General features: G+C 52.3%; 9 protein-coding genes and 1 pseudogene across 10 annotated transcripts; 6 read left to right on the top strand and 4 right to left on the bottom strand.

The window, feature by feature from the left end:
• Positions 1 to 12: 12 nt before the first annotated feature.
• BKA78DRAFT_311285 (uncharacterized protein) lies at positions 13 to 2,049 on the top strand. The gene is made up of 2 exons (XM_066888197.1): positions 13 to 412; positions 471 to 2,049. Exons 1-2 carry the CDS (start codon positions 69 to 71, stop codon positions 1,678 to 1,680), a joined length of 1,554 nt encoding a protein of 517 aa, XP_066745306.1. The 5' UTR covers positions 13 to 68; the 3' UTR covers positions 1,681 to 2,049.
• Positions 2,050 to 2,086: 37 nt separating this feature from the next.
• Positions 2,087 to 2,212, bottom strand: BKA78DRAFT_t76 (annotated as a pseudogene). Its single transcript has one exon. The product of its transcript is annotated as a tRNA-OTHER (tRNA).
• Positions 2,213 to 3,182: 970 nt separating this feature from the next.
• Positions 3,183 to 3,794, top strand: BKA78DRAFT_311283 (uncharacterized protein). Its single transcript, XM_066888196.1, has one exon. The coding sequence runs from the start codon at positions 3,282 to 3,284 to the stop codon at positions 3,729 to 3,731; it is 450 nt and encodes a 149-aa protein (XP_066745305.1). The 5' UTR covers positions 3,183 to 3,281; the 3' UTR covers positions 3,732 to 3,794.
• A 2,321-nt stretch (positions 3,795 to 6,115) lies between these two features.
• On the top strand, positions 6,116 to 7,757 carry BKA78DRAFT_368302 (uncharacterized protein; the record flags this gene model as incomplete). The annotated part of the gene is made up of 7 exons (XM_066892631.1): positions 6,116 to 6,161; positions 6,212 to 6,265; positions 6,324 to 6,377; positions 6,436 to 6,843; positions 6,896 to 6,949; positions 7,005 to 7,271; positions 7,335 to 7,757. The coding sequence occupies 7 exons, from the start codon at positions 6,116 to 6,118 to the stop codon at positions 7,682 to 7,684; spliced, it is 1,233 nt and encodes a 410-aa protein (XP_066745304.1). The 3' UTR covers positions 7,685 to 7,757.
• Positions 7,758 to 11,344: 3,587 nt separating this feature from the next.
• On the bottom strand, positions 11,345 to 12,382 carry BKA78DRAFT_294556 (uncharacterized protein; the record flags this gene model as incomplete). The annotated part of the gene is made up of 1 exon (XM_066886370.1): positions 11,345 to 12,382. One exon carries the CDS (start codon positions 12,380 to 12,382, stop codon positions 11,345 to 11,347), a length of 1,038 nt encoding a protein of 345 aa, XP_066745303.1.
• Positions 12,383 to 14,409: 2,027 nt separating this feature from the next.
• Positions 14,410 to 16,204, top strand: BKA78DRAFT_330927 (histidine phosphatase superfamily; the record flags this gene model as incomplete). The annotated part of the gene is made up of 4 exons (XM_066889833.1): positions 14,410 to 14,790; positions 14,842 to 14,887; positions 14,957 to 15,761; positions 15,814 to 16,204. 4 exons carry the CDS (start codon positions 14,410 to 14,412, stop codon positions 16,202 to 16,204), a joined length of 1,623 nt encoding a protein of 540 aa, XP_066745302.1.
• An 891-nt stretch (positions 16,205 to 17,095) lies between these two features.
• BKA78DRAFT_249297 (uncharacterized protein) lies at positions 17,096 to 18,118 on the top strand (the record flags this gene model as incomplete). The annotated part of the gene is made up of 2 exons (XM_066884460.1): positions 17,096 to 17,829; positions 17,881 to 18,118. 2 exons carry the CDS (start codon positions 17,096 to 17,098, stop codon positions 18,116 to 18,118), a joined length of 972 nt encoding a protein of 323 aa, XP_066745301.1.
• A 278-nt stretch (positions 18,119 to 18,396) lies between these two features.
• BKA78DRAFT_311274 (actin-related protein-like protein 2/3 complex subunit 4) lies at positions 18,397 to 19,436 on the bottom strand. The gene is made up of 4 exons (XM_066888195.1): positions 19,236 to 19,436; positions 18,851 to 19,177; positions 18,630 to 18,800; positions 18,397 to 18,582 (listed from the first exon to the last, which is right to left on the bottom strand). The coding sequence occupies exons 1-4, from the start codon at positions 19,236 to 19,238 to the stop codon at positions 18,574 to 18,576; spliced, it is 510 nt and encodes a 169-aa protein (XP_066745300.1). The 5' UTR covers positions 19,239 to 19,436; the 3' UTR covers positions 18,397 to 18,573.
• Positions 19,437 to 19,636: 200 nt separating this feature from the next.
• Positions 19,637 to 21,546, top strand: BKA78DRAFT_330925 (ubiquitin carboxyl-terminal hydrolase 14; the record flags this gene model as incomplete). The annotated part of the gene is made up of 4 exons (XM_066889832.1): positions 19,637 to 19,652; positions 19,711 to 20,125; positions 20,174 to 21,396; positions 21,446 to 21,546. The coding sequence occupies 4 exons, from the start codon at positions 19,637 to 19,639 to the stop codon at positions 21,544 to 21,546; spliced, it is 1,755 nt and encodes a 584-aa protein (XP_066745299.1).
• A 795-nt stretch (positions 21,547 to 22,341) lies between these two features.
• On the bottom strand, positions 22,342 to 23,225 carry BKA78DRAFT_351839 (uncharacterized protein; the record flags this gene model as incomplete). The annotated part of the gene is made up of 3 exons (XM_066891250.1): positions 22,342 to 22,928; positions 22,989 to 23,143; positions 23,206 to 23,225. The coding sequence occupies 3 exons, from the start codon at positions 23,223 to 23,225 to the stop codon at positions 22,342 to 22,344; spliced, it is 762 nt and encodes a 253-aa protein (XP_066745298.1).
• Positions 23,226 to 24,605: the final 1,380 nt, after the last annotated feature.

Genomic DNA, 24,605 nt, shown 5'->3' with positions numbered 1-24,605 from the left:
ATGCTACGACGTCCAAATCTTTCCTGTGCCAGCTTTTGATATTTTCGACAGTGCTTTTCGATTACAACATGGTTACCGCGAGGGAGATTGATTCGTACAGGCCGTCGAGCTCGTCTCGATCCCGATCCGGCAAGGCGACGCCGTCGTCGCGTGATGAAGTCGACGAAGACAGCTGGAGGAGGGGCGACTACGTGAGGGGAGAATCGATGCGACGCACGCCTTCGACTCCCGAGGACAGAGACCCTCGGAGGTTGAAGGACAATGGTGGGAAAGATGGCGCAGACTACAACCACCACGACGTCCAGAAGAAATGGAAGGCCCGCCAGACCGCCTCGCTCAAGACTCACACCGAGGGTCCAGCACCCAAGTCGGTGATTCCCAGTGGGCCTAAAAATTGGCCCAATCTGGATATGTAAGTCGACTTACCCTGTCTGAACAGCCAGTGACGGACATTGATAGTTGCTGTCCAGATGGCGAACCGATTGTCCTCGTTGTGGTGGGAAGCGCCACACTGCCATTGCCCAGCAGTGCACTCGAATTTGTCGACTCTGCGGGACGAGCTCACACATTGGCAGCCGATGCCCGAAGAATCCTGACCAGAGGAGGAGCAGAGTCTCTAGCAGCAGCGGCACCAGCAGCCATGGCCAAAATCACCACCACAGCCACAGCAATAGCAGCAAGGGGAAAGATGATCAAGAGAAGAAGGCGATCAAGCCCACGCTCGTCGAGACGAGACACGATGAAGGTGCAAAGGGCACGGGACCCGATGAGCCATGGAAAGGCTTCTCGCTCGGAAAGGGAAGCAAGCAAGCCGCCAAACCTGCTCTGATTGGTGCAAAACCGAAAGAGGGCGCTCACCGTGAAACAAAAGACCATGGCAGCAGGTCGACTGCGAGTAGGAGGGACTCTGTGTACGAACGCGGAGACTTGTTTGCGGACAAAAGAATAAGCGGTGCTGCTCGTGACGGTCGGGACCGAGCCAACCGTCTGACTCCTGTTGACTTTGGACGCGACCGAATGTCTTCGCTGGATCATCACCATCGGAGCCGAGAAGCTCCTTACAGGTCGAGTGCGGACAGACATGCGGCTTACCACCGAGACGAAGAGCGTTCATCGGCCGCATACGACCTGCGTGATCGGAACGAAAAGCTCTTCTCCCAGAATCTGACCCTCCTTCGTGACAGAGAGCTACTCCGGCGGCAGGTCGAAATGATGGAAATGGAAAAGACACGCCCGGCGACCGGCGGCTTCGACCCTTCGTTTTGGATGCAGCAGCAACTGCAGATGCAAATGGCGGAGTTGGAGAAGATGCGGTCGGCTGGCTTTGACAACATGTCTTCGCTGCGCCAGCTCGAGACGGCAGAGTCGGACAAGAGGCTGTCGAGCAACTCTGACGCTACGTCTCAGCTGCGAGCTGACATGGAGGGAGAAAGACGGCCGGGTGGCCTCGACAACCAGCTCCTGCTGCGGCAAATGGAGATGATGGCGGAAATGCAGAAACGCATGATGTCAAACAGCTCGGACGACCCAGAGGCGGACAAGATGCGGCCCGGCAACTTGGACCCGTCGTTCCCAATGATGTCCATGCCTCTTTCCATGCCGTATGGTATCAATCCCCTGCAGTATCAACCACTTCAGATGCAGCGGTCGTGGCTGCCCGGCTTTGGTTTCCCGATGTAAAATCTTTCCATTGGTAGGATTCTTCGGGTCGAGTCTCGTGTGTTGGATTTCATGTCTGCTGCTCGCCGAGGAATGATGATTGGTAGGTGTGTTGAAGAAAAATTTTGTGTAGAGCCGCGCTAGCTTATGGATACTCGTCAGTTTCTGCCATCGGATGTCCTGTGTCTATTACCTACAGCGTGGGTAGAAAACTTCAAGGAGCTGAGACCTTCGGCATGCTGGATGCCATGTCGCAGCTGATACTGGCCGGCTACCTCCACAACCGTACGGCGATGTGAAAGGTGGTGTAGGAGTGCTGACGTCTGTCGCTTACCCCCTCACGCTTTCCTCTTACCCCGTCGGTCCGCGGAAAATTGAATGAGCAACGACGTGAACAAAAAGGGGACACAAAAGGCAAAAAAAGATATTCTGTCGCCAGGTTTCGAACTCTGGGTCTCTGTCACCTCACCCCTTGCGGTGTCAACTCGGTGTCAACTTGTTGCGCGGTGGCTTGCTTGTGAGATTCAGTATGCTACCACTGCACCACGACAGATTTGATGTTGTACCTGTTGTGAGCCTCTCAGTATACGTATGCCTTTTTCCGCGCACCTTCCTTTGAAAAGAACAAGCTCTGATGCCTGACTGCCACGGCGTGTGCTTTTACTGCTGCTGATGCCTCCCTGTAGTTGCCTCAAGACTCGTTTGTACGTTGATTTGAAGGATGACGGCCACCAAGGCCTGGGAGCAAAACCGTGGCACAGACGGCTGCGACTCCGACTGCTCCCTTGATTCTTGCCTCGAGGTCTGTGTGCATTTGAAAGCTCCTGAGGACTCCATGACCGACCACGCCGCACACCAAATTACTCGAGGCTGATGCGTGTGTAGAGGGAGCATTCAAGCGCCTCATTTCCGAGAGACTTGAGCATCTGAGCTCATTGGAAGGTAGCTACGGGAAGCATTCAAACACCTCTGCTCTGCCTTGAGAGTTGGCATTTCTCTTGTGGCCAAGTGTGGTGCGAATGCCGCGAGTGGTGCTGTTGGGAGGTGCGATGACTTTGGCTTCCACGGAAGCCTCGCGCCTGCTGCTGCTGCCGCGACAGAGGCTACCAACGCGGCTTCCTTCTTTCTCGCGCAACCACCAAGCCAAAACCTTGAGACGTCGCCTGACGAAATTCGTCAACTTCTTCGGCTCGCTCAGCTCTGCATCATCTCATCAATACAACCCTCATCCACCCTTCCTCAACACTACACAACATGACTTCACCAACAACTGCCTCATCAGGCGCAGGAGGTGACCCTGGTCAAAAGAGAAACAACAACAACGACGGAAAGTAAGTCTTGAGACGTTTCGCCCAGTCAAAGACACACTTTACTCACTGCTGGCTTCGCGTAGCGTCAAGGAGCTTTGCTGGCGCTGCGGTGCCAAATTCCACAACGACATCCCTTGTCGACGAAAGTGCCAACACTGCGGCACAAACGGCCACATTGGTCAGCCATGCAACAACAAATCCTTGCCTTTCCACAACCGCAAAGGCAATGCTCAGCCTTCCCTACAAGAGCATAGTCATCCAAAACAACAACAGCAGCAACAACAACAACAACAACTTGTTCTCGCTCACGGGATGCCCACCACCTTGACGATCTCGGAGCAAAACAAGCGGTTGCGAGAACAAGTGTTGGGTCTGCAACAACAGCTGGCAACAGCAAACGACAATTGGCATCGGGCGGAGGCTTGGGGCCGAGAACAAGAACAACGCGCCCTGAAGGCGGAAGCTCATGCCTCCAGTGTAAGTGAATGGGCAGATACCGTCTCTACAACTCTGTCACGCGAGAATACACAACTCCGCGAAACAACTCAACAACAACAACAACGAATCGACCAACTGGTCGAGGAAAAAGAACAACTCGAGGAAGATTACAACAAACTCGACCAATCAAACAACGAGTTGGCACAACTGTACGATGAGGAAAGCGAGTTCGTCGATGGCTTAGGCATCGAGACCAGAAAACTCCTTGACGAGGTGAGGGAGTTGAGAGCATACAAGAGTGGAGTCGAGGGGCGGACTTCCTGAACAACAACAACAACAACAACAACAACAACAACAACAACAACAACAACAACAACAACAACAACAACCTCCCTCTGCTTCATTCACAACAACTTCCCCCTTCCTCGCTCACAACAACAACACAACGACAACAACACAACGACAACAACAAAACCAACTCCATCGTGGGTTTTGTGCAGAGAATGGACAAGGGTTTAGCGTAGCAATGAATTGAAACATTTTCACGAGCCTTGAATCTTTGCATGGCCTAATCTTGACGTGAAATGTCGGAAATACTTTCGAATCCAGGAAATGCACCATTTGCAGTCCAAGTCATGCTTCCTTCCAGAGATGAAACGAAATATCCTATCCTCACACTTCTACTCAGCATGCCAACGCCTACAAAGACGTCGAGAATGCATTCGTGTCCATACATAGGATTCAAACAATATGTAGCTCGTTGCAAGGAGATAAGCTTTGGGGGAACGACAGGCCGAAATCAAGGAGCCCACTGGCCAAGGTCATTGAGCAAAAGGGTAACACGAGTCTTTGGGCTTTTTCTGACATGTGCGTCCGTCCGCCGCGCAGGGCTGGAGAATTGCAACGCTCTACCGAGACAGAAAACGCTACAGGGGTCATGCAGGACACACAAAGGACTTGGAAGCACATTTATCCTTGGGTGGGACGAGCATGAGAGGATCAGGTCAGCAGCAGAAGGCGCAGCTTCCTCTTTCACCAAGTAAGCAAGCAAGCAAGCAAGCGGTGTGATCCCTTGAATGATCCGTCAATCGCTTTGGAGAACGGAATCAAAATCTCTCAACTGAAACCAATTTCTTGCCATAAACTTTCCCTCATTTGGACAAGAAATACCCAAGAAGAATCCCAGGCGACCATATTGGCCACTCTTCCACTGCGCAGATTATCAAGCTCTTCTATCCTGGCGATCGGCGAAGCGCGACCGTGATTGCGGCGGCATGGAGAACGAGCAGCGCAACGTTGGGCCCTCGTTGTGCGCGAAACTGGCTGTAGAGACGACGTGTAGAAATAGCGGGAAAATTGAGGGTAGCGGGTATGCGGTGTCGTCGGAAGTTTGGGTGCAAGGGCCTAAAACTGCCATATTTGGTTAGAAGGCAAAGTCAATCGTCGACAGGGAGGACCACACACCGAGGTTTGCTATTAAAAGCCGCGGCACACCCGAGATCGATCGATACAAACCTGAAATATTTCCATGTCGGAAAGCGTATACTCTGGGAGTGATTGAGCCACTTGGGCGGATGGGACGTGAGGTAAACAAGTTCTTTTGGGGAATCACAGGGAGGAGTCGTAGTGCTGTGTGCCATGGCTGCCACCACGTCAAAGCCTCGCGATTTCAACGCCAACGGGAAACATGGAGGTGTTTCCCGGCATACCGAATGATTGCCTTGTCCATGATCCGCGATTTGCTTGTAGTTACAGCGCTTTAAAATGCGGTCCTCTCGCCATCTTAAGGGGCCTTTTCACCATGGGGTTTCGTCCTGCTCGTCGCTATGACCGTCAGCACGTTATCTCAAGGACCGACTTCTTAATACCAGCTTCCAAATTGAACGCTCTTCATTTATATGTCGCTATAAATTCGCTTTCCGGGCCCGCAGGCAGCATCTTGTCCAGCGGTTGGAGCTGAAGTTGCGGAGAGCGCGTCGCGGATTGCGCCTGCAATTGAGCTGCTCCTTTGGTTTAGAAAGTGCATGGTAGCCCTTCTGTGGTGTCTCGAGAATGCGATGGATCGGTTTCGGATGAGTAGAACGTGGTGTTGTCGATGCATCGGAGAGAGTTGGGCAACGCGTGTGGCTGTGCAGAACAGGCGCCTGCAAGTATGTGTAAGCCTCAAGAATGGATCGTGAGCAGTGGCACCCAAATCTGTGAATGGGTAGCTATTGACTTGGATGATGAAGTGTCTAATTCTCGTGGTAACGTCAAGGAGCAATCAGACGCATGCGAATCCCCTTGAGGGTGGATTCAGGGAGTAGGCGTAGCTGTGGACTAGGATTTGCAGAAATACTTGGTGGAATTGGAGAGAGAAGTAGCCAAGATTCAGTGATGGAGGAGAATGGGAGGTTATGTCATGGAAGGGGGGCACCATTTTCAGGTGTTGAGTGAGGTTGACCGGGATGGTTCATGTTGGTCGAAGAACACTGAAGCACGCAGTGGGAACACGCCAAACTTGTCGGGCAACTGCAGCGGGTGCTTTGCGTGGTGGTTCGCAGAGGGAAGGCGCCTCGGCGGCCGCGTCGTGAAGATAATCCGCGTCGCCCGCACACACCAAACCATCTCCACTACACACTTTTCCTACGCCCAGCGGTGAGCTTCAAAGGCTTCAAATTTTGCATTCGACTTCTTACTGACGTCTCCCATCAGACACTCAAGCCATCATGTCGCATCCCCAGGGCAACTGGCCGCCCTTCGGCCAACCACTCTGTGAGTGCCCTTTGGGTCAACACCATTGAGCGTCACTAACAACAAAACAGACATCACGCAAGGCGACGGCCAGGCGCAGCCTGCCTACGCCCAGCAAACCCAAGGTAAGTCAATTTTCTCAAGTTTCCGCTCACCGTTTTTGTGATCTGACGCGAATTTCAGGTGCGCCGCAGCCGTATGGCACGCCGGCGCCCACGCAACCTCAACCTCCCACCGGTAAGTCATGCCCATGTCCGAGTTTTCAATGACTGAATCAACTAACACAATTCTCTAGGAACCTGGCAGCAAGGTGCTTACCCAACCTTTGCCCAGCAAATCCAGCAGCTCGCGCAGCCCGCCCAGCCCGCGCAGCAAACGTACACGGTGGTGTACCAGGGTGCTCCTCCGGCCTTCCAGTCCCAGCAACCCATGTACCTCCCGGCACCTTCGCAGCCGCAGCACATATTGACTCCTCCGGCGGCTACGCCCCAGCAACCCACCACCACCGCGGCGCCTTTCCAGCCGCAGCATATATTCACTCCTCCGGCGCCTTCGCCCCGGCAATCTACCACTCCCGCGGCACCTTTCCAGCCGCAGCATCCCGCCACCGACGCGGCCGCGTCGTCGGACCAACTTAAGATGACGCGGCAGCAATGGCAAGAACTGTTGCGGGCAGAGCATGCCGAGGCTCAAGCTCAAAAAGGTACGACTACTTACCTCTTCATGTGATTGATTGCTAACATTGATGTTTGTAGCGCCCAGCCCAGTGCTCACAGGGCTCCAGCAAAGTAGCTTCGCTGAGCCATCAGGTACGCTTTCCGGCAGCTTTGTGTTCAAGAGGTTTTTTCCTGACTGTGATTGTAGCTTCGCCCGCCCCAGAGCCGCGGCAGCAATTGCCCACCCGTCGCCTGGTCGAGAGCCGTGCCGACATCTCGGGCCTCCGCAAACTCTTGAACAGGCTCACCGTCGATGGTGGTGAGCAGTCGGAGCCTGCTCCCGAGCAAGACGACGAGCAATCGGAGCCTGAGCTCCAGTCGTCGGACGCCGAGTCCGAGCACGCAAGTCCCTGCCGGGAATTGCTCTTGGATCAAGGCAATGGTCAGCCGCAAGAGCACTTGCGGGAAATGCCAAGTAAGTGTGGCTCCTAGGAGGCTCAATGAGATGATTTGTTTTGCTTACAATACAATTATTTAGGCGGTGCCTTTATCACGCAAGAAGACTACGACCAAATGGTCGATGAAATTGAGTGGCGGCTCCAACAGCAACACCATGAAAGACTGCTGGGTGGTCCAAAAATCACGGACCCCATGCTTCCCAATCTTTGGAAGCATTGTTACTACAAAAAAATCGCAAAATGTTGCTTTTGGTACAACTGCAGACCACTGCAATGCGTTGTGCCAAATTGTCCATATTTGCACGACGTAACGCAAGCGCGAATCGACGAATTTCGCGACAGCAATCCTGAATGGGTCAAGGACATGAGGCGCAACAGGCAAAAGCGGGAAAGGCTACAGCAAAGGAGACAACGTGCGACTGAGAATTAAGCACAACTCCACGCAAACCCGAGCAATTCAAAGCCTCGTCTTGGTGGGATGAGCACCAGGGAATAAGATGTAGCTAGCAATATACATGAACCATTTGCGGCTCCAATACTTTGTCTCATTGTGAAGTTACATTCTTGTAAAGGTGACACTTTTCAAATTCCAATAAATTGAACATGTAAGTTGAGAATTTGATAGCAATATTCGTAGCACGCAAATAAAACGATAGAAGGGAACATACAGTTTCAGCGCGATGGTGGAGCGAAGTTACGTGATCGAAAACCTGGACTGGGGGTACAGGAAGCATGCAGAAGCGTGCAAAGCTGGCTGGGAGCTGGTCGAGGTTCCAATGCGTTGTCCAGTCGTTTTGACCCCGTTGTCTTGTATTGGGCGTCTTCTCCCGGGCGTCGTGTCCCGGGTACCTTGTCCAGCGCAAAAAATGCGGTATCTAAGTTACAATGCAGATGCACAGGGAGCATTCGTGCACCTTAAAGAAAACTTGGGCATTCAAGCAAAAGACTGGTGTTCTAGTATTTGGTGTTGGAACAAGACGCGTACTCCTTCTGCTCCAGGAAAAAGGGAACCACGCATATTTGCACAATACCAACACCAAGTGTGGGGGCTGGGAGTGGAAAAGTCTCCTCAGCCGGATCCGCCGAAAAGTCGCCTGAAACCACTGTAGCTGGACAAGGCCTTCTGCAGCCTTCTGCGGCCAATGCCATTAAGAGGTCTACCAAGTCTTCGATGACGATAGTTCCCAAGTACCACCAGCCAGAGCTCTCCAGCAGACACCGTCCAGGACTCAACTTCGATGGTTGCGAATGGCCACAGTCAAGCCCGACGCACAGCAATACTTGCAGGACTACCAAGACGGCGACGAGAAAATATTTGAAGATGTGGTAGTCCCGACAGGCGGCGGCGTCGCAATCTGCTGTCGAAATCGTCTCCAAATCATAGCTTGTTGTGAAATCCATTGCTCTGAAAGTCCCTGAAAATAGCCCATATAGACATAACTATGGATACAGATATATGCAATAGGGATAAAAGGGGGCCGAGAAACCCCCCGGTTCCTCTGGTGTGGTTGGAGAATCCGTCTGTGGCCCCATTGCATCGAAAATGTCCGCCCACTTGCGTTCATTTGGTGCTGTGTTTCTGAGTCTTTGGACCTCTTTGCAAAGCTTGCCTACGAGGTCCTTCCTCTCATGTGACAACTGCTTTCGACTTTGAGCTTCCGGAAGTAGTTCTGCAAGACCATCATAATCGTCGCCACATGTCTCCATGTAGGACTCAACCATGGTCTCTACCCGGAAAGGGGAGAGGTAATCTTGAGATTTTGGCTGAAAACTCTCTAGACGGGCAAATGTGCATTGGTGTGCTGAGGAGCTGTACGCATATGTGATCCACCAGGGATGAGTTTCCTAGAAATTCGTGAGCTTCAACCATGATTTATTTTCGGGGTTATTCGAAAAGCCCGACATGATGGAGCATACCGATACAACCACGACGTCTTTCTGTTTCTAGTTTCTGTTAGCTTTTATTCTAAATTGAAACATGTTCAGTAATACCTTGAGTTTTTCCATTTGTTCGGCAAGATCCCAAGGTACGGGCGGTGCCTTCTGGAAGGCAGACTTTGCAATTTCTTCTCCCTTGAGTACTCTTTGAGCGAGAAGCGCGATCCAAACATCTTCTGGGTCTTGTATGATACTCTGAGCGAAGTCTTTGCACTTCCGCTCCAGCTCCATGGCTAGTTCATGCTCCTCCTCTTCTATTTCCCTCATGTCTGCGCTGAAAGCAGCATCGTCAACCTTTGCCGAAGATCGGGAAAATCGGTACCTCGCCGATGAAACGCAAATGCTTGAATCCCCCGCGCTACCGGCTCGGTTTTGGACGACCTTGGAACCTGCGAAGTTATCGCAGCAACAAGTGTGCGTCATTTCCAGTATCTCGAAGGCCCATATCCGAAAAATCATCCTCGCAATCTCATGCCCACTGGCAACCTGACCAAGCTGCTTCAAGAGCAAAAATAATTCGATTAACCACGGCAACGCATGGGCCTCTTCTGCGTGCCGAAGACAATCTCGAAGTGTGTCGCTGTCCGCAAATTGACGAAACTCTTCAGTGGGGCTTTGGCGGAAAAGGAAATGTCGAAAGAGAGAGCATCCATCAGCACAACAGTGACAGGTGCACGAGTCACCCTGTGGAAAGCCTCCACCCAACTGTACCATCAGTGCGACTGCCAAAATGGATGATTTTGCGACGACAGGGTTTGAAAATGTCAGATTTGGCCACACAACATCCTTAGTTGGAGTGAGGTCCAAAGACCAGCGGAGCTGGCCCAAAATTTGGTGAATAGCAGTCTTTCCACGGCTGTCTGTTGATCCAATCGATGCACCTTTGGCACAGATTTTTCGGATTGCTTGCAGCATGCTTGATGCATTCGTGACCCGCGTCAAGGCCAGGACGATGAACGGCGTACAATGGAAGTTATTCTGATGATTGATGGAGTATCCGGTCCCATCCAAAAGGATGAGAGCTTCTTCTGGTAAGACAATTTTGTGGAGAAGAGTGTCGCTCCTGTCTTCCGCCTGGCCCACTTCGGCTCCGATCTTCACCAGAAAGCGGAGCATTGCCAAGTCGATCTGGCGAGGAACACAGCTCCTGAACCTGAAGTCCTTTGCTAGATAGTCTTCAAGAGAGCGATTGATCACTCCCCGTACCTGTCCATACGAGGCACGCAAGGTGTACCAATCCAGCAATTGATTAAATGTTTCAATGCTCCCACTCAAGACTGCAAAAGTCCAGGAATCAAAGGTAGGATCTTTTGAACCTTCCTCCTTTAGAGAAATATGGGGGCGACGCGCGGGTAGATTGGCTCGAAAAGGGTCTGCTCCATGTCGAAGAAGCAAATCAATGGAAGATGTTTGTCCATATCCAGCCGCATACATTAGTGGCGTATTCCCAAAGAAGTCTTCGCGTTCGAGGTCCGCTCTGGAAATCTTTGTTGCGAGGTGCTTCAGGATTGCGGAATTGCGGACGGCCAGATGGACCACAGAATGGCCCCATACATCAGTCGTCTGGAGCGACTTCTGATCCGAGTCATCGATGAGTTTAACAGCTTCATCGAAATGGCTTTTGATTACGGCCAGATGAAGCGGTGGTAGGCAACCGACAACTGACAGATTTTAGCCATTCAATCAAATATTTGAGACGAGCTGGACATCTTTGAGTCTTACCACTCTCGCAATCCAGGAGACCCTCGACAGTCTTCAAATAGAAAGGGTCCCATGATTCTTGATCACTTTCCGATTTCCACTTCGGCCAATGGTGAGCGAGGCTCTCTGATGCACCACTCAACTGGCCCACTTCAATATCAAATGATGGTGCCTGGCGAAGGAAAGCCCTCAGTCCCGATCTTGAATCTTCGGTTTCACTGTGGGCCATCATGACATTCAGCACGTCAATTGGTCCAAACAAATGAGTCAGTGTTGTTGTCAGATATCAATCCTGAGACGAGGAGCGAGATTCACCTGGCAGTTTTCCATGCAACCCCTTGTTTTACTAGCAGAGTGGCCATTTCAAGGGCTAAGATTTGTGCTTTCCTGTCGGTTCTTTGGCAGAAAATATCCAAGGCGGCCTACCTGGTTATTGACTAACAGCATTAAGTTAGGTGGGGATACTTACTTCGAGGTATCCTCCATAGAACTTCCATCCTTGGAAAGCTCCACAGTCAATCAAAGCAGCATCGTCTAGATCCGCATGGCCTGAACGACAAAGTCTCATAAAATCTGAGAAAGTCTTTGTTGCATCATAATCTGGAGAGCCCGCATTTACAAATCGACTAGAGTTCAATAGACTCAATCCTGGGTTTGCATATGTTACAAAGCGTTTGTACTTTAGCGAGAAGCTGACGCTAAGGCTGTTATGCCATGAGAAAGCCATGTTGAATTGTACGAGTCTTCGTAGTCCGGATAGGTCGATGGAAATTTGGGACTGAGTGCAACAGCACTGGAACATGTGAGAAGACGGGCCTGCGAAGCCTAGAATCCCCATCCGAGTTTTGTTGCTATGGCAGGGGCAACCACAAGTTCCCAGCGCACAAAGAGATTGCCGAGACTGTCTACGACGAGCCAGGGAGTGATCGAGGACCTTTGCCACACCTTGTCTAGGGACAGAAGTGTTGCAGGCAGGCTGATCCGGGGATGGTGCTGTGTTGGAGCGAGAACTTGCGGTCCTTTCAATGACCGCCAGGAGCTGGAGTATGTCCCTTTGATTGTTCCATGTCGCTCGCGCCAGATGGAGTGTCATGATCCTCTGAAAATTGGCCAAGTCGTCGAGTATTCCCTTCAATCGTCTATCTTTCAGGAGGGAACGAATGGCCGACGAGACTCGCTTGAAGCTGTTCGAATCAGTTTGCGGTATCTGGCACTCGATAAGCGTTTCCAACTCTTGAATCTTCCTCCTGCAAACTCCGAGCAAGTCGATAAAATCAGCGGTTAAGTCAGAGTCTAGCCCAGTTTGGGCTCTTGGATCTTGGAGAGCTCCGACATGCTTGGAAAAAAGGCGAATCTGCGTATCGAGCTCCAGGAAAGCGCTGTGGTCACGATATTGCCGAATGCGAACAAGGATTTTGTGACAAGCCTCTGAAAGTTGGACTATCGATGCGCCGATTCCAATGACGGCGATGAATTCTGCACCAGACATGGTGACAAAAGGGTGCGGGAGTGGGCTGAAACAGCACAAGACAGCAGAATGACATGAGGACTGAAAAGGCCTGCGAGGATATTCTGTCCTCAGCTTTTGACCAGGCTGCGCTGACAGCTCGACTGTGGGGCCCCATGGCTGAGCAGCTAGAGGCTTGCAGACAACGCAGTAAGCGGAGGTGATGCAGGCGCTCTTTCCACACAGCCTGCGACCAACCTTGGAAGTGGATCTGCGATATTGATAGGAGGCTGAATTTGAAGAGCATAATCGCCTTGGAAATTCCGCCTTGGATGCTCCTTCCTCGCAGCCGGACAGGGTCTGAATACCACTTGTCACATCGCTGGCGAGCTTCAGCATGAGCTGGCGCACTTGGATGCTCCACGACTCTCCAACTTCAGTGTTCACGTTTTGGCGCCGTCGGCACCTTGCAGGGCTATGGAAGCCTCATGAAGGGATTGCTTCCAAGCACTGGAGGCTTTGCCGCTCCAGAAAATTGAGATACGACACAGAAAAGACTAGATGCCACGGCGCATCAGAATGAGAAAGATTTTCTGAGAGTCGCAGCGGGCAATGAGTAAGTGACGCGGGCTTGAGAGCCCGGCGAGGATCGGAGAAGGCGTCGAGGCTGCGTTGCGCCCCACTCGTGGGCTGCTGGGTTCTTCAATCGTGGTCCAATGACGACTTCCCTCTGCGTTGGAGGAGTTTGAAGGCTCCATGTGACTCAACACCCTGACTTGAAATTCCTAAGCCTTGTTGTTTAAGGAGCTTCACTGCTCCCTAGACGCACGTTCTTTCGGAATAGAAATTTTCAGCGTTGCTCTGTCTCTTGAGTGTGCCACGATTTTTGCTTGCCTTAGGTACAAGCCTATCGGTGGGAGCGCTCCACGTGCTGCCACTTTCAGCATTTTGTCTGCCACGTCTTTCTGCACCATCGGAGCCTGATTCTTGGAAGGCTAAGCCACTATGACAGACTCAGGAAGCACGCATCCTGCTAATCTGCTAGAGATCTTACACGGGGGGTCGCAAAAGAATGTCAACTCCAAGGCAGGGCACAGTTGCTTGAATGTTCCTTGTGGTTCTCCTTCTGGGAGCCTAAATTTCTGAGTCTTTGGGCAGCAAGGTGTTTGAATGCTCCTTGAACCTACTTGTCTTGACTGAGACTTAGTGATTTGAGTACTCCCTGGGCATGTACCGGGCGACTTTGACACCAAACCTAGGAGTCGACCTTTCTCTCGTCACCTGCTCTGCTGGCAGCCTCGATATCTTGTGGATTGCGCGGGGTGGCTGTTCAAAAGCGGGTCCAGGAACTGGAAAGGGACTCTCATTAAGTCCAACGGCTGACGATGAAATGGTGACGCGGTGTGATGAAAAGGTGTAGGAAGGTCAAAGACGGGATTCCTTCTCGGTCGGGGCACTGCCACCTACCGAGACCTGGTAGCAAAAGTCATGGCACACAGAGGAGCTTGACCACGAGAAAGAAAAAAAGTAGAAGCGGCCGTCGAGCAGTAGAAAGTTTCTTTCTTGAAGGGTATATATACAGGGAGCATTCAAGCGCCTTTCACACTTGACATTAGAATTTACCAAGTCCTTTGCGTTGAGTTACAGGGAGCAGTCGTAGCTACGTGTGCCACGACTTTTGCTGGCAAGCCTCGTACCCCGGATTTCAGTCGGCCCCGATTTTGCACCAGCCACATGAAAGCCAAAGCGGCTGTGCTCACACTTCCAAGTCGTCAGGCACAACCGCCTGGGCATCACCAACGATGTGACGCGCTTGTTCACGCGTCAACTGTCAAGCGACCACTGACGGCCACGATGATTCCAAGCTAGGAAGTGGCAAAGGCCACGACTACTGCTGCTCACGCAAGACATTTCACAGAATCAGGCGTTCTCCCTGTGCCGTGCCTCAATTCTTTTTCAACGCCTTCGAACTTCTTCGCTCTGTCATTTCTTCATCGCTCATCCGTAACATCCTCTTCCGTCTTCTTCAAGAAATCTCTCGCTCGTTTTGATTCTACACCTTCGGCATGATGTCTTCAAGCTACACCACAATTCTCTCGACTGCCCTGTGTGTTTGTGTAGCACTTGTTGCAATTTTGGCTTCGCGAAGCCCTGAAGCTATTTCCTTCATATTTCCCAACAAGGACCCGAACATCCCCCCTCTTTCTGGATATTACTCGTCGAATCCTTACTCCTCGAGCTGGAAGACTTGGTGGATCTACCGTGGGAATGCCTCCGACTCGGCCAGCTCCAAGACTCAACGCCCAAAACAGGGCGGTGGTGACATCAACCAGGATTGGAACATCCTGTATCATCTTGGTGGCAATGGGCCTTGGGTAGAAAAGGTTGATGGCGTCGTGCATGGCGGCATCGCAGTCCCCGATGGCTGTGTTGTTGACCAGGTGCATATGGTCAGTAACAGCCTTTGAGCTGCGGTTTTTGGCTGACATGAGGAATTGCAGATGTCGCGCCACGCTGAGAGATATCCAACATTCAAAGCAGGTGCCAGTGAGTTGCTCTATTGCTTTTTGTCGGCGTTTGCAAATGTCGGATATGATGCTCACAGGGAAACAACAGGGATGCTTCAAATGTTGAATCGCATCGCGGATGCAAACATTACCTTAAGAGGTGATCTCGAATTCATCAACAGCTGGAAGTTCATCACATCAGGTCAACCACACAACGCCCGTCTTGGGACCAATAGCTCACAGATACCAGAACCGTCGGCGCATTTCGAGCAGCTCACCAGCACAGGACCTTTTGCTGGGACACTGGGAGCCTTCACCACCGGTGTCAGACTGCGCACCCGTTACAGCCATCTTTTTGAGCCCGCGTCTTCAGGCAAAAAGACAAACTTCTGGGCCGGTGACTCCGAGCGGGTGATTGACACTGCGCGATACTTTGCAGCGGGATTCTTTGGCTTGGACTGGAAAGAGCATGCACAACTGCATATTATTCCAGAGACCGCAGACTTGGGTGCCGACACTCTCACGCCTGGAGATACGTGCCTTGCATACATCAATGACACGGTAAATGGTCACGACAAGGGAGCGCGCTTGCTAGCAGAGTATCGCGCCACCTATCTCAAGCATGTTCGCCAACGCTTGTTGAGGGAGAATCCTGGAATCGAATTCAATGACGCAGAGATTTACTCGATGCAAGAAATGTGTGGTTTCGAGACCACTGTCCGCGGCCGCAGTGCCTGGTGTGATGTGTTCACCAAGGACGAATGGCGCAGCTTTGAGTACGCGCGGGATGTTATCCACTACTACCGGGCTGGCCCAGGGAACCGTTTCGGGCCGCTGATGGGTTGGCTGTGGCTGAACGCCACAGCAAATCTCCTGGTTCAAGGGCCAACAGCGGGACCGTTTTTCATTAGCTTGTAAGTACTTTGACGTCACCAAAGTCTAAATGCTCACCGGGACTTTGAACAGTGTACACGACGGCGACATTGTGCCTATGCTGGCTGCCTTGGACCTTTTCCACGATGACGAAGACTTGCCCGTCACTCACCGGGCCGACGACCGCGCGTGGAAGACTTCGCAATTGACTCCAATGGGAGGCCGCACGATCTTTGAAAGACTATCATGCCAGTCTCGCTCCTCGGACAACGGGAGCAACACCGCCGTAGACGTATTCGTTCGCATAAATATCAACGACGGAGTTGTCGCAATCCCTGGTTGCGCCAACGGTCCGGGCGGGAGCTGTCCCCTCCCGGACTTTGCGAGAAGAGTCCAGGATCGTGGTAGAGTTCTGGGCAATTTCAACGACAGGTGTGGTCTGGCTCCAGCGATGCCCAGCCGAATCACGTTTCTCCACCAGTGAACGCCAGCGAAGTTTGTCAGTAATGCCTACGTATCGTCACTCAGCCACTTGGACCCTTTGAGTGGGGCGCAAGTAAACCTTCCGAGCGCTTCCGCCTCCCAAGTTTGGCTTCAAGATCGATCGTCATGGTCTGAGCATCCGAAGTCTTCTTCTGGGAGACAAGCCGTGTGCTTTATGGCTAAACAAGTGCTTAAACAGGCAGAGGCAATTGGAGCGTGTTTAAGCAGAGGTGGTTGCTGTGCGGTCACAAATACCCGCTCAACGTCTCAGTGGGGAATCTAGACCGCCACAGTTACAAGTTACCCTCGGCAAGTCTCAAGTCACGAAGTATCTTGGCCAGCTGAAGAAAGTGGAATCATGGCTTCAATATCAGAGTCATGAATGAGTGCCATACGAAAACGGCGTTCACTGGTTTCGTCAACAACAGCTTCTAAGTGGAGTCTTTGCTCTTGTCCTTCCTTGACATTTGTTACGCATAAATTAAAGGAGGCGCTAGGATCCCTCTCTGCTTCAAGAACCGGTCCAAAACCCGGGGCTCCATCCATAACCTTATTTTGCTCGCTAACGAAACGAACGCGTATCACTGGCCAGCAATTCACTTGGCAGAGAGCTGTTGGCCAATGCGGTTGGCTGGAGAGATGAATGGCGTTGTACCGGCTGTGGAATACTTCCCAATTGAGCAAGCGCCATTTCCCTGGACTCATCCAGGCTGGACTCATCCAGGTCTTGCCTTGGTCGGTCCTGTGCTATCCGGCAGTGCGAAAACGGTCGTCCAGGTCGTTCTTTTAAAAACCTTGTCCTCTACCACGCGTTGAATCTTCAGCAAAGCTAGGCTGGTCCACAAAGCAATCACTCTCTTGGCCGACGGTTGCCATCATTCACTCTTTCAAAATGCTGTTTTTTGTTGTTCTCGTTGCACTAGCGCTGACGTGCTCGTCACTCGCGGCTCCTCCGTCCCATCGCTATGTATACCCTCATTTTCCCCGGCAAGCCGGTTCGCCCCGTCCAGGTGGCACAGTTCGCATAGGAGATCGGAAGACGCAGCGCGTCAAGCAATATCAGACCTCGGCGCGGGTCACTTGTCCCATTATCTTGGACGGACGCGTCCCCAAAAACTTTTCCCTCGAGGCATTCGACCGCCCCAATGGCATCTTCAACCCTGACTTTGTTCGCGCCAAAGACGTTCCTTGGTCACAAATCCTCGAGTTTCCCGAGTGCCCGCCATCCAAGTTTGATGTTCCTCTTTACAAGCCTGTCGAGGGCACGATTGACGACCGCTCCATCTTCCAAAACCAGGTTGGCTTCCGCCGCTACGGCCTGCAGTTTGCGAAAGACACGGCCAACGATACTACTGATTCGGGCATCGTGACGTTCCACTGGAGCATCAAGTTGGAGCCTTCGAAGCCGTTGAACTTGAGCCACGAGTACCTCATGGTCTGGCACGAGGCGGCCGACTTTAGCGCCAACCAGTTCAACTTCAACACTGGCACGAGGATTGGAACGAACGGCACGGACAAGGCTACCTGGCAGCTCCTCGACCGCAACAACAAACTGCTCTGGAACGTTCCCCACGACAAGAACAACAACTGGCAAAACTTTGCCTTGACAATCGACTATGTGAGAAAGTAAGTCGAGATTATTGCCGAAATTCGCATCACGTGCTAACGATGAAACAGCACTCTTACCATCTACTACTCCAAAGGCTCTGCGGTTTTGAAAAAGGCTGCTGGTCCATTCACCAACGACAATTCCGGCGGTGGCCAATTCCAAACGGGCATGCTCAAGAAGCCTACCGGAGTCTCTGGCAAGGAGGACATCACCAAGACCGGCTTCCAGCCAAAGAACATCAAGGAAGCCGTATCGTATGGCGGTCTTTTTGTGGAAAGCAGTGCCGGCGGATGTGTTTCAAAGTAAGAGCAGGGTTGTCTACGGGAGCGTGCATTTGCGTATTTCTTCGGCACATCTGTATTTTGTCATAAAGGTGTACAGCTGTCTTGCACGATATGGCGGTGGCGAAAAATTGGCTGAACGTCAACAATTATTGATCATTGATAATGCATTGGTCAAGTGTGCCTGCTTGGGAGTTGCGAAGGTTGAGGCATCATTCAAGCGAGATTAAGTTTGATGCGCGGGAGGTACTTTTTCTTGAAAGTTGGCTTGGGCGATCAGAGGCGACAAAGTCTATACCACAATAGCATATCTTGAAACTGAAGTTTGCTAGCTGAGCTTCGACGTTCTTGTCGTCCTCGGCTAAAGGGTACAGCGCAACCAACTGGCCCGTGACCACCCAAAGCTCCCATTCGACGGAGCTGCAGCCAAGACATCGTAGACGTGTCAGAGAGTTGTAGAAATGGTCGTGATTTTCTCGTTCAGTCAAACTACGAGCTGTTAGCCATCGTACACCAACAACTCGCATTCCACATACGGGAGTCAGGAACGACTCGGCCACGAAACGGGCTCTTGCGTTCAGGAACAGCTTCATCTCAGAAATCTCCTTGTCCACCTCCTCCATAAATTGGATGATAAAGTCGACCAGCTTATGCTTAAGCATCTCCTCCGTGTGGAAGTTGGTAATCAAGAAGGAAATGTCATAGCCCTGCGCATCCATTAGCGACATCGCATCATCCCAGGGGCGGCGGAACTGACGCTGATAGGCTTCCTCCGCAGAATGAAGAAGTTCTCGGCCCGCTGCGTCAAGAATCGAGTAAACTTGTGGACCAGGATGTGCTCAATCTCGTCCGCCTGCTTGATCTTGATGCTGATGCGGACACTGTTGATACTGGGCTCGATGAAGACGCGCTCGTTCTCGTTGCGGGATACCGTCAAGGGGTTCAGGAGGACTTCGGGCGAGGTTCGCGCTTCGACTTCAGGGACATTGTGCCTTTCGGATGCTTGGGAAGCAAAGTTGGAGAGCGAAAGGGCGGCAGTGAGGGAGGAGCGGACGCATTGGAGGTATGGGCGGAGTGATTGCGACTGTTCAAGGCGTCAGCGTGTTCCTCTGAGTGGACCAGTGCGGAGGGTGGAACTCGACCATTGTGAGGGAGGGACCGGAAGACAATGGGTGGAGAGAAGGGGGCACCAGCAATGCGAGGCTCCCTGAAGATGTACAGGTGCTGGATCGCGGAAGCGGTATGATGTGAAGTGGTGGGGGATGATGCGCAGCGGGTACCTAGAGCAGCTGGGGAAGCTCCCGGTGAAGTCATGGCCGCGTGGTCGGGCGATTTGGGCGATAAAGCGGCAATGACTAAGACAGGGCTGGAAGCTCGGCGAATCGGAGGTGGCAGCCCGCAGTGTTCCTTGGCGTCGATGGCGGCAACTCGTCAACACTCGACCACCAGTCATTCCTTGCTCCAACTTGCATCATATCCGGACTTTTGGAGGCGAACTTTTGCATCGTCGTCGATTCCATCTTCGTTTTCGCATCCCGCAAAGATGGAGCCGATTCCAGGTACGCGCCCACCCCGGCTCAAGCTCCGAAGCTGCAGTCAAGCTGACCGGCGCCACAGTGGTTGTCAAGCATCAAGGAAAGAAGTATGATGTCGAGCTCGATCCTTCTTCGACCGGCGAGACGTTCAAGTTCCAGCTATACTCTCTCACCGGCGTCGAGCCCGAACGTCAAAAGATTCTGGTCAAGGGAGGACAACTCAAGGATGACACCGACCTGTCGAAGCTCAATGTCAAGCCCGGCCACACTTTCATGATGATGGGAACGCCTTCGGGCGACAGCAAGGGCAACATCGAGCGGCCAAAGGAGCAGATTCGCTTCCTGGAGGACATGACGGAGGCCGAAGCAGCACAAGCTGTCGGTGCAATCCCCGCGGGCCTGCAGAACTTGGGCAACACATGTTACATGAACTCGACACTGCAGACCTTGAAGGCAATTCCCGAACTCCAGGAGGAGCTTTCGCGCTACAAGGCCAGGTATGTCCAGTCCAAATGAATGCACCCCATGACGCGCTGACAGCCTAGTGGTTCTGGCTCTGCCGGCCCCAGCGACCTTCGTTCATTCGGCCTTGGGGGTCTTGGAGCGTCCGCAGACCTTACTGAAGCCCTCCGCGACCTGTTCAAGCAAATGTCCGAGACCCAACAAGGATTCCCTCCCATGATGTTCCTCAACGCCCTCCGGACCGCCTTCCCTCAATTCGCGCAGCAATCTCGAGACGGCCGCGGGTACGCACAACAGGATGCGGAGGAAGCTTGGTCGCAAATTGTTACGCAGCTGCGCCAAAAGCTCAAGACCAAAGAGGGCGACGCTGGCGACGTGTCCTTTATCGACAAGTACATGTCGGGCAAGTTTGAGACACACATGGAGTGCGATGAGCAGGCTGCCAAGGATGCCGGGGAACAAGCCATTGACAGCGAGGACACTTTCTTCAAGCTCAATTGCCACATCACAGGCGAGGTCAACCACCTTCGCGAGGGCTTGGCTGCTGGCATGGTCGAGAAGATTGAAAAGAACTCAGAAGTCCTTGGTCGCAACGCTGTCTACACCAAGACTTCGCGCATCACCCGGCTCCCCAAGTACCTTCCAGTCCACTTTATGCGTTTCGACTGGCGCCGAGACACTGGCAAGAAGGCCAAGATTATGAGAAAGGTCACCTTCCCCCAGGAGCTGGACATTGTGGAATTCTGCAGCGAGGACCATAAGAAGCTTCTCATTCCGGTCCGAGACAAGATTCGCGAAATCAGGAAAGACGAAGAGGATGTTGAGCGCGCAAGGAAGAGGCAAAAGCGCAACCAGGCCGAGCACGAGAGGGACCAGCAGATCAAGAGCTCGACGAGCGAAAAGGAACCTAAGCAAAAGCAGGCTGAGAAGGAGGCGGAAAAGGCAAAGGCGTCTGGCAGCGGCGACGTCGAGATGCAGGATGCCGTGTACAAGACGGATGCAGAATTTGAGGCCGAGCGCGCCACTGCGATTGTCGAGGCAAAGAAGCAGCTTTTGGCGTTGGTTGATGGCAAGCTGCTGGCGGACGAGGCTTGCAGCAAGACTGGACTTTACGAGCTCCGCGGAGTCATCACCCACCAGGGCGCTACGGCGGACAGCGGTCACTACACTTCCTTCGTCAAGAAGGAGTGCCAAAAGGACCCCAGCACCGGAAAGAGAAAGGCTGAGGATGGCAAGTGGTGGTGGTTCAACGACGACAAGGTCTCCGAGGTCGACGAGGACCGGATTGAGACTCTGTCGGGCGGAGGTAAGTTTGTCGTGCAAGTCAATCAAGCTAGTGCTGATCTTTTCTCCAGGCCAAAGCCATTCCGCGCTCATCCTGCTCTACCGGGCGGTACCCATCCCCACAAAGGACGAGATTGCGGAGGCGGAGGAAAAGGCCAAGAGTTTGGCTTGAATGCCCCCATTTTGAGGCGAGACTCAAGAGAACCATAGACGAGCTTGAATGAGCTATGAGCATAGCGAGGATTGGTCAAAGGTAGACTTTTTACTTTTCCGGCATGCAAGCGGCAGGCAGTAAGGTTGCAAGCGCTGAGGCAAGCGTCTGCAGTGCTTGGACGAATCCACACGTCTAATTTTCTCTACGAATTTGCCGGCATTGATCCAAAGTGAGATGCTGCAGTGCGTCGGTGACGCTTTTCAAGATGCAACCTTCGTCACGTCGTTGGTACAGGCGTTGTGGTGTTGAGCGTGTTGAGGACATCCTTGACAAGAGCACGACAGGGGGCCAGCTGGAGGCGCGGAGCGAATCCGAAAACACAACGAAACCGACGTGGGAATGACACAGACGCTCACATAGTTTTTAGGTCCTGACATAACAACACATGGAGCTTTCAGTCTCCGCGAACCGAAATGACAGACCCTCACATAGTTTCTAAGTGCTGGACAACACAAGGAGCATTCGTGCTCATGTGCGAAGGTAGCTTGGGAGACTTCAACCACTGGCATTTTCCTTAAAGTCGCTACCTATTTTTCAGCAGCAAGCCAGTTCTGCCCATCCGTGACCTATTCAAACCCCTCAGTGATGCCGCTGACCACAGATTCTATCCCTTCCCCCATTTGATTCACCGCGTGACTTGCGACATCAAAGAGAGGTATCGCCTCTGTTTTCGACCATCACCACCATTCCAGCCGGCTCGCACCACTTTTTCGAAGGTCCAAAGTCTTCATATTTTGCCATAGGCCTTCATTCCTACTCCTCTGGGGCTGTCGCTGTCACCCTCGGAAGTACAACCATCTCCTTCCCCTCATCGTCCAAGACGATGCACTGGCGGTTGCTTTCAATGCAATGCACGCAGGGCTCGTGGTGGGGATGTTCATCCGACCATCGAACCTCCCTTGCGGGCACACGCAGCTTGATATATGAATGCATACACGACCGGGTCTTGGGGTTGATCCAAGACTTCCAGTACGTCAGCTTGGTCAAGTCGCTGATCTGTGAAAGGGATTCTGTCCACAGCTCCGGAAAACGTCTCTCGAACTCCTCGTCCTCGATTTTCCTGTCGCCTGGGTGGAGCAGAAAGAGCCTCAACTTCGTTCCGTAAGGTGTAAGTGGCGCAATGATTGTCTTTCCAGCGTGAGGTGGCTGCGCGACCATGGTGGTGCTTTCGCCCGCGTCTTCGTAGTCTTCGTAGTCTTCGGCGTCCTCGGCGTCTTCGTCGTTCTCAAACATGTCTATATCCATTTCCATCACGGAACCGTCGCTATCGATTGAGGAGATGGACGTGTCGCGGCTGGGCGTAGGCGAAAGCTGGGCTTCCTCTGACAGCGTCTTGTCACCTGCTCATGTTTTACTCCGTCAGTACTAATTGTAAAAGTCCTTGCACCGGGGCTCCTTACCGTCAGAGGCCTTGCGACGCAAACTCTTCTTGACCATGCTTTTTATAGCCTCCATTTCGGCAACGTTCTTGAGGTTTTCCGAAATCGTTTCCAACATCTTAGTATTTGATGATTGCATGGTGCCGATGCAATCATCTAGCTTCTTCAAAACTGCCCTGAAGTGACAAGTTTAGCTGTCTTTCTCGTTCGGCGTGATCTGGGAAATTTGCTGACTTACCTTGCGGTTGCTTCGTCCATGACTGCGCCCTCTAAGCCTTCGGCTTCTTCTCTTTGCGGTTGGCTCTGTCAGATAACTTTGTAAACATGGGCAGGTCGTTGAGGGTTGTCACGTCGTGGCTTGCGTGCCGTCGCTTGTCCAGTTGGGTCAGGTCTGGTCGCGTCTGCACGCAGAAACATGCGTAGTCTTTCTGAAAAAGGTGCTCAAAAAGTTTCGGATCTCAAGGAACGAAAGTGCAGGCGGCTACAACCGGACTAAGCCCAAAAGGGTGATATGTACATCAGTGTGGCAGTCGCGACACCAGCTCCTGCCTTCACTGAGCACGGGCGTCCTGCTGCCAACTTTCCAGCAGCCAATGCACTGTCTGTACAGATTATACCTGCTCATGTCCACCTGCAATGACTTAGATACTAGTCAACCTGTTCAGCCTCATCCCAACTCTTCGCTCTGCCCCTGACAACTATTTTCATTCTCCCCGTATTGGTGCGCTCTACAGCCCAAAGTTCCCTGTACGTTCCCCTAAACAACCACCGAAATTGAAACAACTGGAGTTGATCGCTGCTCGTGACAGTGGTATCGAGGCGTCTTTCCCTCCCGAAAGCGACGTACTTTTCAGTCCACTTTCTCGGCTCTGGGAAGAACGATCAGCTCGTCGAGTTCTTGTCCCAAGACAATGCACTGAACACTTCGCTCAGTGCAGTCCTTGCATGGTTGTATGTGTGGATAGGCGTCATTCCATCGAATTCTTTTCGCCGGCACCCTCTGCTTGATATACGCCTGCATGCATGAACGGGTCTTGGGATTGACCCAAGACCGCCAGTACGAGAGTTCAGAAATCTCCTTCACTTCTTCGATGGCCTGGTGCCAGAGGTGAGGGCATCGACGTTGAAACTCGACGTCTTCGAGTTTTCCATCCCGAGGATGCAGGAGAGACACATTGTTCTCAATGCAATGCTCACAGGGTTCGTGGTGGGGATGCTCATCGGACCATCGAACTTTCTTTGCGGGCACTCGCAGCTTTACATGGCTGAACATGCAGGAACGGGTCTTCGGATTGATCCAGAACCGCTGGTAGGAAAGGAAAGCGACAAGGTATGTTGATTTAACTAAGAAATTACCAACTCGAAGACATCTGTGTGGTTCAAGTATACTGTATACAGCTGAGGAGCATTCAAGCTCACGGCAATTAGGAGATAGAGGGAATATACAAGCTAGAGATTTGGTTACCGGGAGAAGTCAGGCGCTCGTGTAGATATGACTTGCGTCGAGGCCCTGACTTGCTGGTGATGTCTTTCGTCAAAAACTATCACAGAACCCTCGCGGGCGCCGCTGGGAGAAAGAGACATTGAATTTCCGCGCTTGACGGCAAAAGAAAGCTGAAGTTTATCGAACTAATCCAC

This window comes from Phyllosticta capitalensis (genome assembly GCF_038381095.1).
Source record: "Phyllosticta capitalensis strain CBS 128856 chromosome Unknown BKA78scaffold_4, whole genome shotgun sequence".
Lineage (NCBI taxonomy): Eukaryota > Fungi > Ascomycota > Dothideomycetes > Botryosphaeriales > Phyllostictaceae > Phyllosticta > Phyllosticta capitalensis.
Note: the sequence above shows the minus strand (reverse complement) of the source record. Positions and strands in the feature narration are given on the sequence as shown.